This window comes from Sceloporus undulatus, chromosome 5 (genome assembly GCF_019175285.1).
Source record: "Sceloporus undulatus isolate JIND9_A2432 ecotype Alabama chromosome 5, SceUnd_v1.1, whole genome shotgun sequence".
In the NCBI taxonomy this organism is placed as follows: Eukaryota; Metazoa; Chordata; class Lepidosauria; order Squamata; family Phrynosomatidae; genus Sceloporus; species Sceloporus undulatus.
This window is the reverse complement of record NC_056526.1, coordinates 141,460,483-141,479,837: the sequence shown is the minus strand read 5'-3', so window position 1 is coordinate 141,479,837 and position 19,355 is coordinate 141,460,483. Positions and strand designations below refer to the sequence as shown.

General features: G+C 36.6%; 1 protein-coding gene across 1 annotated transcript in view; it reads left to right on the top strand.

Annotated features, from left to right (window-relative positions):
- Positions 1–19,355, top strand: part of RAPGEF2 (Rap guanine nucleotide exchange factor 2) — a 226,347-nt gene that overhangs the window by 103,794 nt on the left and 103,198 nt on the right. The window contains 4 exon segments of the mRNA XM_042469076.1: positions 2,747–2,822; positions 5,003–5,089; positions 5,091–5,171; positions 8,857–8,874. Coding sequence (XP_042325010.1) covers positions 2,747–2,822; positions 5,003–5,089; positions 5,091–5,171; positions 8,857–8,874 — 262 coding nt within the window.

The following is a 19,355-nucleotide window of genomic DNA, read 5'->3' as shown; positions in this document are numbered from 1 at the left end:
ATAATTTAGTTAAACTTAATTGCTAGTCCCAGAATAGACTTACTAAGTCAATTATATAATGATAACTCCATAAATGTGTAAATCCTATTGATTCAGTGAACCTACTCAGGTTGGGACTAGCAACTGGATTTAGAATGTAACTTTAATCTGATCCCATGTCCTGCTTGTTCTAGGAAAAAATGTTGTTTGGTTCCCTCTATAAAGGACAGTTTGTTAACAGACACTGGCATGGTTTAATAACATTGGTTTCAGTCTGCTTCTTTCTCTCAGACAATAGACTGTATGTGAATTTATAATCAAACAACACATCCCATTACTTTGTAAACTTCAACAGAATTTAGTCATAAAGGTAAGGAATGGGGCAAGAGAACATTTTATGTTTTCCACTGATTTGAGGGCCATATTACTAAACTAAACACAGGCACAGCAGAAATGGAAAGGCTGTTTCCTTTCCATTGTATAGTACACAAGTGGTGTATGTGGGTCATGTGGCTGCTCTCATGATGGTCTTGTTCATGCATGGTGTTGGTAATGTGATCACTAGAGGAGTTGGAGGAATGATGTGGCTATGTGTTGCAGTTGGTCTGTGGCATTTCAGCTGATTGATGACCATCCTTTGTAAGTTGATTGTTTGGTAAAAGTCAAGCATGATTATTTGCTATTCCTGAAGTGGGACTGAATGACTAGAATCCCATTCCTATGCCTTTTAAATTTCACTCCTTTCCCTCAGGTGATGGTATGGTTAAGTATGGGAAGTGGAGGGAGGAATACGAAGGTGAGGAAAAAACACTGGGATTCATTAGGGATGGGTTTGCATTAGGGGACTTATGTAACTGTGAATTATTAGGGGATATGGAGTGGCTTGATAATTAATTGAGTTCTTTCCAGATTTTTGGAAAGTGGGGAACAGCTTGGCTTATTTCTGAACCATTATCTGCTTTCTAGTGGGAGGAAGGGGAAAATCTCCCTGATCCTTCTACTTTCGGAAGGGGGGTGGTGTTATAGCTGCTTGATGACCTTCTGCTAACCTGATTGCCTTTTAATAGTCAAGGATAATTGGTGATTATCCTAGAATTTGAACTGGGAATAATGATGCTGTTCAGCTAGTTGGAGGGCAGAGAAATGATCTTGTTGTTTGAAATGGGACACAGAGTGGGGAGCTGAGTCAAATTAAAAGTAGTCAGAATAGAGGGGATGCAGAAGTCTCATCATTGCACTTTATGAAACTAATATAGTTCTGCTCCCCCTTTTGCGGGATCTGTTTAGTTTATCGTATATACTTGACTGTAAGTCGACCTTATGTATACGTCGAGGGCAGGTTTGGTGTACACAAACTTGGTTTCATGCACAAATGTAGTTTAAAAATTACCTTCAGGGTGTGTGTATAAGCTGCGTATGAAACATAAGTGAATTTCTTGTTTAGACTTGGGTTCCATCTCCAAGATAATCTCATCATGTATATGCAAATATTCCAAAATCTGAATAAATCCAAAATCCAAAACACTTCTGGGCTCAAATATTTAAGATAAGGGAGACTCAACTTGTATAGTAGTACAAGTGTGCTTTGCCTAGTCTACAGAGTTAGTCTGAATCCTGTAGTCTGCAGACTTGCACCCTGTACACACCGGCCATTAAGGCCAGCATGGGCGTGGAGTCAAAGCATAGCATCTTCATGACACATGTCCGACTCTGCCTCCAGGTACCCTGATGCCATGCGCTGCTCCTCTCGCGCTGCATCCATACGACACAGCACCAAAGGAGCACCGGTAATGCGGCTATGGTGCCTTTTCGAGGGCGCAAAAAGGAGCCAGTTTTTGTGGCTCATTTTCATGCTCTCAAAAGGCTGGATCAGGGCCGTGGCATGAGGTTGCCGCAGCCCTGATCCGGCATGAAAAAGGGTGGTCTGTAGATCCCCTTAATTCCATAGCCATTTTGGTGGAGCACTTGGATATTGGGGCAGTAGTGTATACATGTGTATGTTTGGCTTTCTTTGTCTGCAGTGGTTTTAATGTTTACCACCTCTGTAGTCTCTCTCACTCCACCAGTGGAGTTACATAGTGAATACATATTATCTCAGTTTACTACTCTAGTATATTTTCACTGATGGAGTATTATCTAGAATTTTGGTGAAGGGGAGAAAAGCTTCCCAACCATAGATTTTAGAGTTTTTGTTGTTGAAATATTAAATCAAGGTATGAACATGTAAACTTAAGTATTCTTACAGAGATGGGCATATCTCTCATTTCTGTTCATTAGTCTCTTGTGTACCTCATATCATCCTGCTTTTAAAAGTTAATATGCTTGTTCATTTATCACCACAGCTGTAAACAAATTCTGTAGATCAAGGAGAATTTCAGAGGTCCTGATGACAATTCAGTTTCGTATATGAATGTTCATCTCCCTTACATTCAAAGTTTTTTTGTCTTAATAAAAATCTGCTAATTTGTATGGTAATGCAAACTTAGTAATATGTAATTATTAATAATGAATAAAAAGAAAATCATTGTTACAATTGTGTGTCAATTATGCAATTAAACTTTCAAATATTAAGTGAAAGATTTGTATGATCTGAAGAGAAACCAGAGTATATTTGGTTATATTCAATATTCACCCACTTTATCAAGAGCTAAAGTATGTTAGTATTCACTCTGCTCCTGTTTTCCAATATCAACTGAGAAGGAGCTCAGAAGTATATCATTAAATTATTTGAAGTCTGTCTTAATAAATCCTTCTTCCTTCCTTTCAGTTTTGGCAAACGTTCTGCAGGAAGCTTCAGGCGTGGCTGTGAATGCATTGTTCTAGAGCCATCTGAGATGATTGTGGTAAGCATGATAGTATCAAGAAGTACAGAAATGTACATTTTAACATTTTAAACATCATACCTTTCTTCAAGTTATTTTATAATAAACAGCCATTTAAAATAGCGATGGTCTCTAAAGTAAGTGTGCAGTCTCTTTTATCAACCAAGTAATTGCTTGGTTTCTAAGGTTAGCTACAGGACATTAAGAAAGTTTGTGAAGGAACGTTTGCGAGCCCCATCTCTCCTGGAGACCCCTGCAGCCATGGAAAAGCCTCTCTGAGAGTTAAAGGCCCTTCCTGAATGATATGTAGTGGGGCTGAGGGAACCAGTACTGGAGGAAATAATATACTCAACATTTGGCAGACCTCCTGTCTTGGAGAACTGACTTGTCCTTCTTGTTCTCCCAATTCCTCTGGAGATTTTTTTTGGGGGGGGGGGTCACATGTGGTTACAGAAAGACAAAAATATTCTTTTTGCAGCTTTCTTTAGAATAATTTAGCTAAGAATGCAAGATAGTATGTTTACAAATTAATAATTATATTTAAATAAGTGAGCATACAAGAATAATACATTTGCTTGGAAAAACTGTAAAAAAAATTTCAACTTTGGTGAGTCAGCTCTTTATTGAGGCAATTCTGATCAGTTACAGTTGTCTGGTTATATTGTTAAACATATTAAAATCCAGTATATAAAAATTTATCTTTATTTGTCAATTGAGTAAGTTGTAAAAATTTTCTGGAATTGTATTTAGACACAACATTCTATGAGAGATATATTCAGAATATCTGTTTTAGTGCATATGAAAAATGAGTATATTCTCTAGTGTGCAAAGAAACTTTCACATATTGGGCTTCATAATTAATATAACTATTAACAAAATTATTTGTTAAAAAGCACCTTTTTGCCCTAATCTTGGGCCTCATTCAAATCTGTTTAGGCATGTTTACACTCATTTATTTCAGTAAACATAAGCAAACTTAACTCTGCTTAGTTCTTAGTGCTCGCCATAGGATTAGATGAGATGCCACCCCACTTTTCAACCATATTGATTTGATTTGTTCATCCCACATCTTTGCAGTATTGTACCATTCCCCCCCCCCTTTTTTTTATTTCAGGAGCTGCCAGAACCATAATACATAATTAATAATTTTATGCCTGTGTGTTTTTCAAAAATATATTTTAGAAATCAGAGTTCATGCCTGCACAAAAGTAAACAACAAAAATACATTTTAAAATGTACTTCTTTTGGTTATCGATTTCTCTTTTCCCTGTGTTAACTGAACAAAAAATCACTGTATGAATTAGGCATAAGTTCTCTCTCCTCTAGCATGGGATGTTGTGACTCATCACGTAGTATATGAGTTAATTCTTCATCACACAATAAAGTTAGTAGCATTTGGGGTAGGCATAGAGTTTGTTGTTGTTAACTGCCCTCGAGTGAGCTCTTAACTCACTGTGGATGAGACATCTCCAAGACTCTTTATCCTCCACTGCTCTCTTTAGGTTCTTTAGATTCAGGCCCACAGCCTCTTTAGTTGAGTCAGTTCATCAGCTGTGCACTTCCTCTTTTTGCTGCTTTCTAACTTCTCTAGCATTATTGTCTTTTTTAATTAGTCTTGCTTTCTCGTGATGTGGCCACAGTATGACAGCCTTGTTTTTGTCATCATAGCTTCCAGAGAGTTCATGTTTAATCTGATCCAATTATTTGTCTTTTTGGCTATACACAGTGTCCTCAGTGGATGGGACAGTGAAAATCCTTGGCTGGGACAGCAGATTTTTGTTTTCTTTATGTTCAATAGTAAGCCTCCTTTACACTTTCTTTTGCAGAAAGGCTTCAAATTACCTTTGTTAAATGTTCCTCTTTCCAATGAGAAACTAGTATTCCCTGTGAGATAGTGGGGGGAGGAGAAGAAAAGAAATAAGTGGTCAGCTGTCACCATCATTATATGTGCTCATTTTTAATAAAGTGCACAAAATACATTAAGTTTCAGTGACTTCACTGTTGAAAATACCTAGTAGATTCTGTAGCTAGTAGATTCTGAAGCCAATTAGGATGCCATTTCATCTGCTGCATCTTAAATTAAAACGAGTATCTGAATAGTTAGTCACTAATGCAGTATAGAAGACACCTCTGTAAATGTTTATTTTTATCATATGAATTCTAAATTATAAGATTTGTTAAATTACCATATTTTTTATTAGGTGGATTACATGGACGAAAATGAAGAATATTTTCAGCGACAAGCATCTCATAGGCAATCTCGAAGAAGATTTAGGAAAATCAATCAAAAAAGGAGAAAGGCAAACTATTATTGATACTGTTGATGCTTATCCAGTAGGAAAACCACCTTTACCTAGAGGTTATCATACGGTAAGCTATCCACATAATTAGTACAGTGTATTATTAGATTAGCACATGAAACGAACAGTAATCAAACTTTTTATGTTGGTTTGTGTAGATAAAGTTGCCCGAGTTCCTGTTCATGTCAAAGGTGTATTTGACTGTAATATGCCTTGAAATTAAAGATTTATATACAGAATGTACTGTGGTAGATATGCCTATGGTTATCAGCATAGTACCTATATTCGGAATATTGTAGAAATATTTACAAAACAAGGTGGATTCATAGTGTCACCCTAAAACACTTGATTCATATTTGATCTCCATACTATATCACTTGTTTTGTGTTCGGTTACCATATATTCTTGACAATAGGTTGAGAAATTTATACCTCAAAATCGACTCCAAAATTCTGGATCGATTTATAGACAGGGCAATATGGTAAGGAGGAGTAAACACTCACTTTCCAAGCCTCTTCCCAGCCTGGCTGCCTCCAGAGGGTGCAGCCGGGTAGGAAGATGCAGAAGGAGGGAGCATTCGCTCCCCAAGCCTCTTCCCAGCCTGGTTATGTGCCCTTCAGTTTTACCCTCGACCTATCCACGGGTCATAGTAAAATCCAGATTTTTGTCCACAAAACCCACCTTTGATTTACACACAAGGTCAACCTATACATAAGTATATAAGGATATGTCATGTCAATAACTCCATTACTACAATATTCATTTCTATATATAGGCACTTTAGACAGAAAGATGGACAGAAATAAACCCCGCTTATTGTACTAATTTGTTTAAGCCAATATTTTGTTTTGTTTTTGTTCTTTTCATGGCGTGAGACGTAGACCAGAATGTGCATTCCTATAGTGTGGCTAACATAATACCATATCAAAATAAATTTGATCCATGGCTTTATCATCTGAGAGAGCATTATGTCTGCATTGTCTTAACTTTCAAATATTCACTATTCTGCATTCTTGAACTGAGGGGGAAACGTCTTCACAGATCAGTGTTGTCATTTCAAAATGCTATTTCCAAAATTTGTACAAAATATTCAGAAGATATGATGATTCTAATTCACAGCATCAGCCAAATGTTTCAGAAACTTAGGGAGTACAGGAGTTCATACTGTCATTTTACAGAACAGTCTTCTGGTACCTAAATGTATGTAGACTTTTTTATATATATACATAAAGTAAGCAGTGAATGGGGTACCACCATGCTATAATAACAAAACTGAATGTTGGGTACAGCTTACTTTAATTTTTCTCCTACTGTAATTTTAATGATATGTGGTTAAACAAAGCAATAGGTGCAAAACAAGCAATAAGTGTTTAAAAACAAAATGCTAGTTTCACTTAAAGACTTGATAAAACATTCTACAATGCTTGCTAAAAGGCGACAGAATTTTCTTACTCTTCTGGAAGGTGGTTCCTTTGTTTTGTGACTAGTATCAAAAAGGTTTGAGAGCTAGCTATTGCCTTTTAGATCAGGGATGAGCAAAGCACAACCTGAGAGCCACATGTGTCCTCCTGGGCCCCCTACAGATTAAAAATGTTTTGCTCAAATTACAAAAAACAATATCCAGGGATGTAGAGGGCATTTCCGATACATTTGGAGTCTCCCTCTAGGAGTCAAAATGAAATTTGTATCCCCCCACCAATTTTTCCCTTAAAATTTCTCCTAGAAGCCAAGGAACCAGGGGGCCAAACAAACAAACAAACAAACAAACAAACAAACAAACAAAAAACCCTTTTTTTTTCCGGAGCACATGCCAGGAGGTTAGGCCCTCCAGGATCTCATGGCAGCCTCTTAGTCTTCCACAATTGCCTACCCCTCAACTGTTCAAGCTGAAATAGGTTCATTTAGAATAAATTAAGATCCTTGCTATCCAAAGCTTTAAAGAGAATATGTAGCCGTTCAAATGTTGTTGAATTACAGTTTTCATGAGCTCTAGCCAGCATAACCAGTGGTTAGCTAGCTATAGGAGCTGCATTTGAAAACCGTTGGAGAATCACATACTCCACATCAAATTTTTAAAGGTTTAATTAGTTTTGAAAAACACAGGTAACTAATGTAACTAAGCTGGCATAAACAAACTGTATACCCACTGTCAAACAGCAATTGGGAAATACTGTATGCTGTTTCATTCTTTGTCTTTGAAGATTTCTAGTTGTCTTTAAAGACAGGTACTGTATATCCCCATGCAGGTCACATGGCAGTAATCAAACCTTGAAATTAGGGATGCATAGATCACCATGACAAAATTTCCTCTTTTTAGTAGATAAAAAAGAATCACCTATGGATGGGGGAAAGAGATTATTTGAGGCAACATCAGTCTGATTCTTCAGAAACAAAATGAGGTTCAGGAGCGCTTCCAGGTTTTGGCTGGATCAAGTCAGTTGATTTTCATTAATCACAGAAAATCTAATTCCTTTCAGATAGCTATTTCCTACCAGTATAGCCTTTCTCTAGGATCATTTATTTACACATTGCTAGTTCACATAATTTCTTCTCACGTAATGGTATTCCTTAGCCTTATATAAGTACTTTTTTAGAGGAAAGAAAAGTTTCCCCAGATGACTATCTGAGCTGATCTTTAATGTTCATGTTTATTCTTGTGTGCTCTCAAAGAGTGCACAATATATCACCTCACGAGTACAATTGAAATTCTTCATGTGCTCTCTCTGATTCTAAAGTACTGGGGATTTTCCATCCTTTTCTGTCCTAAAATTTATGCTCTTCTTCGATTCCTTTCCAAAGAAAGTCCTATGAAATTAATGGGGCTTCCATAAGTTGACAAGCAACTTAAAGGCATAAGGACACACATATACATTAACTTTCTTGTTGATATCTTTCTACAAGCCGTGTGTAAGCTGTTCACATAAGAATATCTGACTATATCTCTTCTTAATTTGAAATACTTCTTCAGGATACTTCTACACTTAAACCTGTATATTTTTGTACACATACACTTGTTTGTTTTGTTTGTGTAACAGAAAGCTAAAATTTTTAGAGTTACTTTTTATGTAATCCTTCATTTAATTTTATGTTGAATTTAATCATGCTTCAATTTATTTTCTCTTATATGGAATATTAATGAGGTCTTACAAAGTTGATATTCTATATACTTACCTGGTATATGTCTTGGTTGGTAGGTTTTATTAAATGCAAAAGAGATTTCTAATGCCTGATCTATCAGTTACTCAAGGTTAATCAGTCTATGGGAAGAGATATATCTCCAAACAACTGGTGTGAATATGCCCAAGAGCCTTATTTTGGCTGTGTGTCTTTTACGCTTGCCCACTATAAGTTTAGAGTTTAGACATGCAATTTGCCTTTTTTGTTGTACTTGTAAAGGCAGCAATATAAAGTAAGAATAGTTTTTCAGTGTGCTATTTTCTCCTACTTGGTTTATTATATATTTGCTAAGACAGTATGAACGTAATTGATCGTGTTTGAAAGATTACACATAAGGTCAAAAAGTGAATACAGATGTCACATTAACAGTATGAAAAATATTGGCAATGCTGCTAGGACTTTATATTAAAAAGCTAAAGTACTTATGAGGACTGTTTATAGCAAACTCACAGGTCCATTTAAAATCTTTCTTACATGATAACATTAGTTTCATAATAGTAGTCTATATTTTGGCACCTCTGATAATATTCATCTTTTCCTTTCCTCCTATATGGCATTCATTTCATTTTGGCTCACAGGAATGCACTAAACAGCAGGTATTGTAACTTATGTGTATGGTCCTGTAACTCTTTATATCACCCTTCCCCACACTTTGGAGTGACTGATGTCTTAGTCCTGGTTTGTTGCTGCTAAATTTGTGTTGCATTGCTTCTTTTCCACTACCTGAAATGTATTTTAACTTTGGTGAAAAATACACAAACTAAATGTAGACCCTGGTGACATCACTGTTATCTCCATTTCAGCTTTAGTTTTCAAAATCCATTGTGGCATATTTTGTTGTTAGAAGCTGTCATGTGGTATCAGTATATAATATGGAGAAAATACACTTATTATTTGTGACCTCAGTATTGTGCTTATAAGACTTTCCATTTCCCAAATAGTGTATACATTCTACTGTCCAGCATTTTGTAGAAGATGTTAAAAGATTGCAATGGCTTATATTCAAAATGAAATGATATTGACGTGAGCTGAATGTATGTAGGACTTTCTGTTGCAAACATTTTGATTCTGCTTGGTGGCATTTTCACTTGTTTAAAACTTAAATGAGTGAGTTTTTGTTTCGGTCTCACTAATAAATATTAGTTTAACATGGATATAGGAATTCTCTGATACTGGTATAGACTCAGAGTAATCCATCCACACATAGATTTAAGAGTATATAATATCTACAAGAGGGCATATGTGTTGTTAGTGCTGCTGCTGATGCTTTAACTTGTTTAAAATTCTTATTTACCATATAGTAGCATTAAAAAGGTTTATTCACAAGTAAAAAGTGCAATCGTCATGCACTCACTCACTCACTCACTTGTTACAACTTTCAGTCCTGAGAATGGAGAGAGACAGTATATCAAAAACAATTTTTATTGCTTGTTAGTAGGTCTTATTTATATAAAAGGGTGAAGCAATGAATAATATAATCTTTTATATAAACAGAAAACCATTCCAAGGCTGAGGAGCTCCATGTTAGCACTGGAACTTTCCCAGCCCTAATAAACCATGCATTCTCTTTTCATTGAAACAGTCTCTTTTCTCTTTTGGTGCTCTCTGGTTTTTAGTAACAAATTGTGCCATCAACATTTGATTGTTAACATCTCCCCCCCCCCCCCCCCCCCAAATTTTTCCCTTTTTTAATCTCCCTCTGTCTCAAAAGCAGTTGGTGTTACTCATTTTGATTATTTACATGCATGGATTAGTTGGTGTTGGAAACTACAATATGAACATGTCCTCATAATCTTAATTTACATTTGAATTTTTAAATCCTGTTTGCATTTAATTTTCTATTTAGTATGAGCTGCATTATTGTATACCAAATAAGAGCCTCCGGCTTTATAAGAGTGGAAGAAGGGTGTTGGGTCCTTATAACTCACCATTCTTTGAAACATCAGTTTTAGGAACAGTTTTTAAACCACTCAGATGTTACAAACTGGGCAGCAGTAGTACATGTTGTAGGTAGAAAGCCTTCCTTCCTTCCTTTTTTTTTAAAGGATCTTATTTGCTAAAAGAAAGGATATTTGTTATCACAGATGTACAAAGAAAGGGGTATGACGAAAACATTCTATTAATCACTAGCATGCACAGAGAAATTGTTGATAATACCTCTGGGTGGTTAAATCACTTGAGACTTGCCTTCTGCATTATGGTTTTCATGGCCGTTCCTTCTCCCACAGAGATCTCTCACAGCAAGAGATTGCTCATCCTTTCTACTTTTTACAAGTTTTTTTCCCCCTCTTAAAAACAAACAAACATTTTTACTAGTCAGTAGGGCCATCTTAATTCCCCCAGAATGCCCCTATTCCTGTGTGGCACCCCAAGGCATATTTTAGGAAATGAATGTGATGATTAGTTGATGGCTAATTGGCACTTTGCTTTAAAGTGTGGTCAACCACTCTGTAATTTAAAAAGAGAGAGAGAGTGAAAGGATGAGAAGGTTAATCTGGTAAGCTTATTGAGGTGGAAGAAAGAAGAGTAGAGTGTATAGCTGGGAGTAGCAAGTGCATAAAGGAGGAGTCTGGGTATGGAAGAAGTATGGGAAGGATAATGGAGTGATCATAGGGCATTGGATGGAAAGGTTTCAAGCAGATCAGGGAAGTTTCTAACAGGAAAAAGAATGGAATGAGTGGAGGAATGGGAAGAAAATGATATAGAAGTAAAATGGGGTGATGTAGGGAAATGGAGGGATGAGAACAGAATAACTAGGGGTTGTGTGAAGGAGAAAACAGTTGTGATGTGGGACTTAGGAAAGAAGAGAGGAGAAAGACTGAGGCTAAGAGAAAAGAGAGAGATTTGGGGGAGAAGACTAAAGCATGCACACACATGCAAAAGTCAGATCCAGTAAAATGGATTGAATCTGCATAATTTTATTACATAGGATTTCTTCACAAACCTCCAACCATCATCAAATCACAGACTTAACTGTTACAGAGATATAAGCCGTACACATTTGGCACTTCCCATTGCCACTATATTGTAAAAACCTGAACCAGAAGCACAGTTCTCTGCAGTTTCCTCTGATGTTTGCAAGGACATCCCTCTAGCCACTATCAAATCGTAGGTCATAGCTTTGGGAAAGGAACATATTTTATACCTTGTATTATGAGTTTTAGATATCTGCCTAGTGCTTATAGAGCAACTACAGTTCCAGCATGTAAAAAACAAAACAAAAACTGATTGAATTAAAATGAAAAGAGTAGGAATCAAGTATTTTAGTTTGTATGCCATATTTTTAAAAAGTGTCACACCAGCACTGCTGCATTTGTAATAAATACAGATGTTTTGTATTTATGCCATATTTTTAAAAAGTGTCACACTAGCACTGCTGCATTTGTAATAAATACAGATGTTTTGTATTTATAATAGATACATTTATATTTCACAAATACAGTTAAATAGATTGTGCATTAGAAATATTTGCATTTACTTAAGTAAAATTCAGGAAAAGTTTTTACCCCAGATAAACTAAACAGTTTAACTTGACTCCTTTAAGAAAATTCTGTAAATCTGTGAGGAAAGGCAAGATAGCAAGAGATGAATATTTCATTACTAAGTTTCTTTTGCAAAATACAAAATAAGTTATGTGGCTTCAGAACTGTTAATGTCAATACCTTTGCATAGGAAAACTGTTTAATGCTTAAATTTGTATGACATATATTTCATGCTGTCTGAAAATCATTGCAGAGTTTTTAAAAAATTTAAAAATATAAAACAGTATGCAAAATTACTATAGGAGCTGGTGGTATTAATTTCATAACCATGATCAGGGTGTAAGGATTCTTCTGTGCTATAGAGGAATATATAATTATGTTTTGTTGCACGTTATTCCTTGTCAGAAATGCACATATAACCAAAATTGTGTAACCTCAGAAATCTAATTTCATGCATATTCTTTATTCAGATAGTGTTAGGATTTTTATTGCCTTAGAGTATGCAGCGTTTCAAAACAGTGCATAGTACAGTAGTTCAAGGTAGTATGTGATCTGTTGTTTACCAAGTATCAGCTTCTATCTGAGGATGTATTTCTGTCTGTCTGTATTACATCATCTTTGCTGCAGACCTGGTGTGTGTCCGCTGGGATTTGTTCTTCTTTCATTCCCTATGGAAGAAGAGCTTGTATTGACGTCATAATTAGACTCAGCTTTTGGTTGCTTTGGGAATTCAGTGTAATCAAGGTGTTGTGTATCAAGCCATGCTGCATGCATTTCAAGCAATTTAGGTGTCAGTAATATGCTTGCCAGTCTTGGTCCTGTTTCCAGTTTGTGAGATTTGACAGTCCTGTGTTGCCTGCCTTGTAAGCATGTAAAATCCGTTAAAGGCATTACAGAGATATTCTTCAATAACCTCTTGTGTCTGGTTTGCTTTATTTGTATGTTACTCAGATGGGGAGTTGTTCTGTGTAAATACTTAATAAAAACAAAATTTTGTCAACCTTCTGTAGGAAATAATTCTTCTTTTCTTCTTTCTTTCTTTTTTGTAAATACAGTTTGCTTATATATCTAATGAAAAATTGAATGAGAGAAGATACTGTAATAACTTAAAATTAAATTAAATATCAATACATTTCTAAACTGGTTTGATACTAATTTTTCCTTCTTCTTAGCAGTCTCTGTGACTCACGCAAATCGGTTCTCCTAAACGTGCATTAAAAATAATGTAATCTATACTATTCAATAAGGTTTTTAATTTAAAACTTGCAAAACCATTGTTCTTAATATGAACACTTGTCTGCTATTACTTGTACAGAAGTAGTCAGGTGGTATACAAAGAACTCATTTTGCCACAATTAGAAATAGAAATAAGAGCTTATATTAGTCTTCCCTGACCTGATGTCCATCAGAAAGAAGTTAATTGTTGAAAGAAGCAGAAAGTAGGAAGTGTCTTCAGTTGGAATTCACAGAAAAAACTCAAGATGCTCAAAACATGGTTATTTTATTATTTAAAAACCTGTTCAGAGGTTATGTAATGACAAAGTCTCATTTGTTATCAGACTGTTATGCTAATTATTTGTGTGACACTACCCTCCAGCAAGCTTATCCAAAAGGATTTGTTCCTCTCTCTCCCTTTCTGTCTTTCCTCCTTCCCTTTCCCAAAGTTACATTATATACTCTTGGAGCTGGAGTTAACTGAAATGTTGCCGCCTCCTCCTCCTCCTCCTCTTCCTTCCCCTGTCATGGCTGCCTTCTTCTTCCTCCTTTTCCTTCTTTCTCCTCCCTCCCTCCCTCCCTCCCTCCCTCCCTCCCTCCCTCCCCCTGCCCCCAGGTTTGCTGTCTGCACACGCTGGAATCTGCAGATAGCAAGACCACGGATACAGAGGGCGGACTTTATTATAGCAACATGGAATGTGAGAAGCCTGAGTCAGAGGAACCTAGACATAGTAAAACAAGAAATGGAATGGTCCCCCTTTTTTGTGTGGGATCCATTCCGGACCCCTCTGTGAAAACGGAGTTTTGCTTATATTCAACTCCCATTGGCTCGAATATAGGCATGTGGCTGTGGGTGTGCATGCACTCCTTAGACAGGCACCTCATTGTTTCCCCCTCCATTTGTCCTTTGCGCATAGGCAAAGGACACGAGTCTCAAGACTGCGAGGATGGAGGGAGGACTACATAAGCATTGCTATACCTGGGATGTGCAAGCTAAAGTGACAGGAATGGGACATTTTGAATCACACAGTGTTGTATTCAGGAAATGAAAATTAAAGAAGAAATGAGATGGCATTTATAGTGAGGAGATATTTAGCAAAAGTGGTCAAAAGATATAATGTAAAGTTTGATTAATTATGTCAGTAAGACTTCAGAGCAAACTCATCAATATCAATCCAAGTTTATGCCCCAACTGCACAGGGAGAAGAAGAAATTAAAAGATTCTATGCAGGAGTCCAGGAGGAAATTGACCACACATCATTATAACAACCTTTCTCCTCATTGTAAGCTGTAATGTGGGGCTTCTGCTATTGGAGAGCAAGGCTGCTTAAAGAGAGGCACAGGGTTAGAAACGTTGCCCCCAGAATAGATTATGAACTTGTTGCAGGTTTACTGTGTTGCTGGTGTGTGCTATCGTTTGAATGTTCAGGTCCTAAGATTTTAAGCTTTAGAGAAATATATCCAAACAGATATGTTTTCTCTTTTAAGGTATATAGAAAACGTAGATTTTAAAGCATTTCTGGAGCTTAGGACTTAAGTCCTTTTGCATATAGCAAGCTTTTCGCATTTAGTTATTAAATCTTGCTAACAAAACAGCTGGCATTTTATAACTGGAGTGGCACAAGTACTTCCATAGTTTATAATGTTTCTGTTTTAAAATGGCTATTTAAACAGGAGTTATGGATTAAAGTATTTAGTAACTGTGTAAACACTGTTGCTCTTTTAAGCAGTAGGAAATATAAATGTAACAACATTCACAAAAAGCTAAGAACAGAGTGTTCAGTATGATTAACCAATCTGCAATCAAAGCAAGATTGGCAGATGTCACCAGCAAAGCAGCTGAGACACCAATATTCAGTTCTTGGTGTATTAAAAATATGGATTATGGTTTCATCCACACTAACAGACCACCAGAAGGACATTGGTACAAAGGGCCTGTAACATTAGCAAATGAATCAGTCAAACAGCTTCTATTAAAATGGGGGTATTGAAAGTTGAACCTTGACAAGATACAATCTAAGTGAGGTTACTTTTTATTAAGAAAGATGTGTTTAAAAATTTATCATGAGGTATTGTTACATTTAAGATTAATTAGTTATAAATTAGAAATAATTCAAGGAAATTATATTTTCTTCTCTTCAAATATTATTTGAAATAGAATGTAAACGGACAGTAAAAACAAAATTTACATTTATCTATGTGATTGCCTTTCTGTCGTGTTGCTTTCATAAAAATAATAATGGGGAAGTTTTAACACTGATTTTCTGCTTGGTTACTCTGCCAGTTTTGCAACAAATTAATTTAAAGCCATAGAGAAAATAATTGAGAATACAGCCACTCTGCTACTTCACACCCCTACACATGCTATTATAAACTTTAGATCTGGCATCGGAATAACACTTGGTTGATCTTTACTGTTGATAATGAGAAGTCATGTGCCTTTAATCTCATAAGTGTTCTATCTGCATTTGTATTTTTAATTAGGTTGTGTGACATGGCTGCAGATGTTGGCAGAAATATACAGGAATGCATTTGAGTGATTCAGTGTCTTAGTGGTGAATGGTTACTCATCATTTACATGTGATTATATTCTGATTCTCACATCTCCTTTTGTCTTTGAGGACACAGGTTGAGGTGATCTGAAGTTTAGTGCTATTACCACTGATGATGCACAGCCATCAAATTATTTTCATGGAAGTTTGGTGTGATAAATTGCAGATGGTACTTGGCTACAACCAGGGAATGGACTGCTACAGTTGTTTTTTCCCCACCCACTTTGTGGCCACTCCCTCTCCTCACAAAGAACAAAATAGTGTGCATCCAATAACATAAAAAATCCATCAAACAGTGATACTTTTATTGGGCTAACCAAAATGCACAATATGCATACTGCAAGCTTTCAAAGCCCCGCTGGCTTCTTCATCAGGCAAGGTGTTAAAAACCATACAGGAGCAAAAAGTTGAACATGTTACTCATAGGCTTGTACTTTTCTGATTTTGTCTTAGTTCAGATGGTATGGAGGGATATCTCTTGCAGGCTGGCACCTCCTCCTCTGCCCATATGGCTACTGGGAGATTCTCAACATCCAGGAAATTTAGCATCCATTTGCAGCACAAAAGATACTTCGGGCCCAAATAGACAGGCCAAAATAAAGCTGCTTTGGATCACTTTGGAGGTATGTAGTTTAAATGACACATGCATCTTAAGAGGCCAGAAGCTGTGCCAAAGTTGCGCTCCAGTCTTAGGACTGGAGCATGGCTTTGGTGTGGTTTCCAGCCTCTTGGGATGCATGCATCATTTAAACAGCATACCTTCAAAGTGACCTGAAGCAGTTTTATTTTGGCCTGTCTGTTCAGGCCCTTCCTTTACAAAGTAGTGTGGAATTGGGGAAAACACAACCTACACAATTCTCTACCAGTCCCCCCAAACCTCCAATTTTAAAATATTTTGACATTTTCAGGCAATGATAGGCCTTCACCAAGTGCATAAAACTCCACACAAACTCTCAAGCCCTAGACTCTCTGTTTAGCTCTTCTGTCTGTTGTATCCTGGCTAAAATGGCAACCTGAAGTAACACAACATCACTTTTGGCTCCAAATCATTATGCAGTTGCCTGAAGTAGTGATTACTGTAAGGGTTTTGTCTCTGCTGCCCATTTTGTCTTGAGCAATATTTATGACATCAATTCTGTCCCAATTTACATGATAATAAGACCCATTAAACTGAATGCAACTGATTTAAAAATAAACTAAATGTTTTAGTTTTTTTTAACTGACTCATCTCATAATTTAGGCTGTAACCTTCTCTCTCAGCAAAACTTGGAACAAAGAGAATTGCTCAAACACTATATCAAAAGTAATATAAATCCACAGATGTACACAACTAATTTAGCAGCACATCACCCAGTATGAGAAATTTACTTTCTTTAGGGGGGAGGTGGAAAAGTAACTTGGGTGATGGAATAGACTGTATTTTTTAAATCAAATTGCCAGATTACAAACTTTAGATTACAAATCAAGATTCAAAATTAATGTAATAGATCGGAGAGCTTCGCCAAAACTAACAAAATGAATTTTTACGGTAATAAATGTAATTTAGGCATGAAAATGAAATGCACCAATGTAGGATGAGAGACATCTGGCTTGAAAACAGGAAATGTGAAAAAGATCAGTTCTTAGTTGACCACAAGCTGAAAGAGAGTCAACAGTCTGATGCAGAGCAAAACATTAAAAACAAAACAAAATAAAAACTACTGATTTCTGGGCTGTATCAGCATGAGTATAATGTTCAGATCTAGGGAAGTAATAGCACCAGTCTATTTGTTTTGGTCAGGAAACCAAGCCCTATGAGGAATTTCTTAGGAAAAATTGATATTTTTATCTTGGAGAAAAGAAGAGTGTAAGGTGACATAATAGAAGGGATGCAAGTTCTTAACTATTTCATCCTTGCCACTAAGGACAAATACAGTGGACCCTTGTTATACGATGGTATTTGGTTCCAAGATCCCCTGTGTATAACAAAATCAGTGTATGCTCAAGTCCCATTAAATATAATGACATAGCAAAATGGTGTCCTTTATAAAAAAAATGGAAAATCAAAGTTTGATATTTGAAATTTATACTATTTTGGAACATTTTCAAACCATAGATGCTTGAATCTGAATATAAAAAATCCGTGTATAAGAAGGGCCAACTGTAATTACTTTAGTTTATCCCACTGTGGGGGAAAATGAATATTTCTGCACAGTATTCTCCTTGTATTTGAGAATTCCAAAGTATTCCAGAGGATTTTTTTCTGTACAAAGATGCATGAACTAATTTATTTATTTATTTATTTATTTATTTATTTATTTATTTATTTCTATCCCACCCTTTTCTTAGCCTGGGACTCAAAGCAGCTTACAACAAATTAAAAAAAACACATTGTCAAAAATTCACAAGATACAAAAGTTAAAACAATGTTAAACAATCATTTTTTTTTAAAAAAACCCACCTAGGTTAAAACATGTATTACTACACACACACACACACAAAATGCCAGCACAACAATTAGCAGGATCCAGCATACTATTTAGATGAGTTGGCCCCACTTATCAAAAACATGCTTCCTGAAGAAACACATTTCTTGTCCAGAAAGTACAAAATAATATTTCACATGTTTCCTGGAACTATTTCGGATTTTTGAATAGTGAGAGAAAACTCTGTGAAATTCTTGCTGTTCTATTATTCCAGGGGTAGGCAACCTGCAGCCTGCGGGCCGGATGCGGCCCGGCGAGGCCTTGGAACCGGCCCCAGCCCAGTCCTGCCGCTGATTGCCGCCGGGGCCTTTGGCCTCTCGCACGCAGGGGCAAGGGGGGCAATTGTCTATAGACGCCTCAGAAACATGCATTTATATTAACATTTTTTAAAAAAATCAGCAAATTTTTTTGTGTGTCCTCCACTTTTTTAAAAAAAGTGTCCACCATTTGAAAATGTTGTCCTACATTTGTCCCGGTTTATTTATTTATTTAATTAAAAAAAAACCACTTAATTTTTTATTTTTTGGCTTCGGCCCCCCAGTTGTCTGAGGGACAGCAACCCGGCCCCCGGCTCAAAAAGGCTGCCTACCCCTGTATTATTCTTTCCTATGGTGTTGCCTGACTCCATATAAATTGATTTTTTTAATGAGGAAAAAATAATAGAGAATATTATTTCATCCATACATGGTAGTCTTAAATTTCTAAAAGACTATTGTGCAGAAGATGTAGCAAGTAATTTTTTCCTGCTTATTCAGAGATGCTGCCCAGAAATATGATCTTTAGGGCCTCATAGAATAACATAGTTGGAAATGCCATTAGACCAGCCATTTGCCATACAAGAATATACAGCTGAAGTATTCCTGAGGGATGACCATAGAATCATAGAATCATAGAGTTGGAAGTCCAATCCAACCCCCTGCTATGCAGGAAATCACTATCAAAGCATCCCCAACAGATGGCCATCCAGCCTCTGTTTAAACACCTCCAAGGAGGGAGGCTCCACCACTCTCTGAGGAAGTATGTGTTCCACTGTCAGAACAGCTCTTACTGTCAGGAAGTTCCTCCTAATGTTGAGGTGGAGTCTCTTTTCCTGTAGCTTGCATCCATTGTTCCAGGTCCTGTTCTCTGGAGCAGTAGAACACAAGCTTGCTCCCGCCTCAATATGACATCCCTTCAAATGTTTAAACAGGGCTATCATATCACCTCTTAACCTTCTTTTTTCCAGGCTAAACATGCCTAGCTCCTTAAGTCGTTCCTCATAGGACATGGTTTCCAGACCCTTCACCATTTTATTCGCCCTCCTTTGGACATGTTCCAGTTTCTCAATATCCTTTTTGAATTGTGGTGCCCAGAAGTGGACATA